This window comes from Otolemur garnettii, unplaced genomic scaffold, assembly GCF_000181295.1.
Source record: "Otolemur garnettii isolate 467f Iridium unplaced genomic scaffold, OtoGar3 scaffold00051, whole genome shotgun sequence".
Taxonomy (NCBI): domain Eukaryota; kingdom Metazoa; phylum Chordata; class Mammalia; order Primates; family Galagidae; genus Otolemur; species Otolemur garnettii.
The window spans coordinates 7,222,534-7,223,760 of record NW_003852446.1 but is presented as its reverse complement, the minus strand read 5'-3'; the positions used below and the strand labels follow the sequence as shown (position 1 = coordinate 7,223,760).

Here is a 1,227-nt window from a genome sequence, read left to right as displayed (position 1 = left end):
ACAGGCGCCTGCCACAATGCCTGGCTATTTTTTGGTTGCAGTCGTCATTGTTGTTCAGTTGGTGCTGAGCTGAGATTTTCTATTTTTAGTAGAGACCAGGTCTCGCTTTTGTTTAGGCTGGTCTTGAACTCATGAGCTCAAGCAATCCACCTGCCTCGGCCTCCCAGAGTGCTAGGATTACAAGTGTGAGCCACCTTGCCCAGCCTTACAACATTCTTTACACCAGAAAGGATACTTGACAAATGTCTCCACAATCACTGGCAGATCTATGCTTAGAAAGTTGAAACGTGGGATAAAACTGGTGATGCTCACTGAAAAAGAAAAACAAGGAATAATGAATATTATTCATACCAGACAAGCAATAGCATTATGAATATTACCATAAGGTCAAAAATTTGGTTAACTGATTAAACTGATTAAGAAAGCCCTTCCCAAACATATGCAGGCTCCAGAAATGCAATTGATTCTTCTAGAACATCTAAAAAATAGTGGAATGAAAATATCCATGTCCCAGTGTGTACTTATATTTTGAGGTAAAAATAATATAATGTGGACTGTATACCAAATATGATATCCAAATACAGAAACTGACTTTAAAAAATACACTATAATTTATATCAAAAGCCTTTACCCTTTCAAAGAGGCATAACCTTATCTTTTTTTTTTTTTTTTAAGACAGAGTCTCACTTTGTCCCCCTCAGTAGAGTGATCTCACAGCAACCTCAAACTCTTGGCCTCAAGTGATTCTCTTGCCTCAGCCTCCCAAGTAGCTGGGACTATAGGCACCCACCACAATGCCTGGCTATTTTTTTAGAGATGGGGTCTCACTCTTGCTCAGGCTGGTCTTGAACTCATGAGCTCAAGCAATCCACCTGCCTTGGCCTCCCAGAGTGCTAGGATTATAGGCATGGCGCCTAAGAGGCATATCCTTAAAATCACACATTTACTCCAACTATAAGCTATCTAAACTCTTTGTGGGCTCAGTTTTCCTCTTCATTGCTAAAACAAAAATTAAGACGAGGGGATTTTTTTTTTACTTTATTATTATTTTTTTTTTACTGTTGCAATTTGACCAGGGCTGGGTTCAAACTCACCCTCAGTATATGAGGCTGACCCCCTACTCACTGAGCCACAGGTACCACCCAGACAAGGGGATTTTTTTTTTTTTTTTGAGACAGAGCCTCAAGCTATCCCCCTGGGTAGAGTGCCGTGGCATTACAGCTCACA

General features: G+C 40.5%; 1 protein-coding gene across 1 annotated transcript in view; it reads right to left on the bottom strand.

Annotated features, from left to right (window-relative positions):
* MBTPS2 (membrane bound transcription factor peptidase, site 2) overlaps positions 1–1,227 on the bottom strand; it is a 53,024-nt gene that overhangs the window by 4,871 nt on the left and 46,926 nt on the right. The window contains exon 10 of the mRNA XM_003791907.2: positions 236–311. Within this exon, the coding sequence (XP_003791955.1) occupies positions 236–311 (76 nt within the window). The remainder of the gene's footprint in view (positions 1–235; positions 312–1,227) is intronic.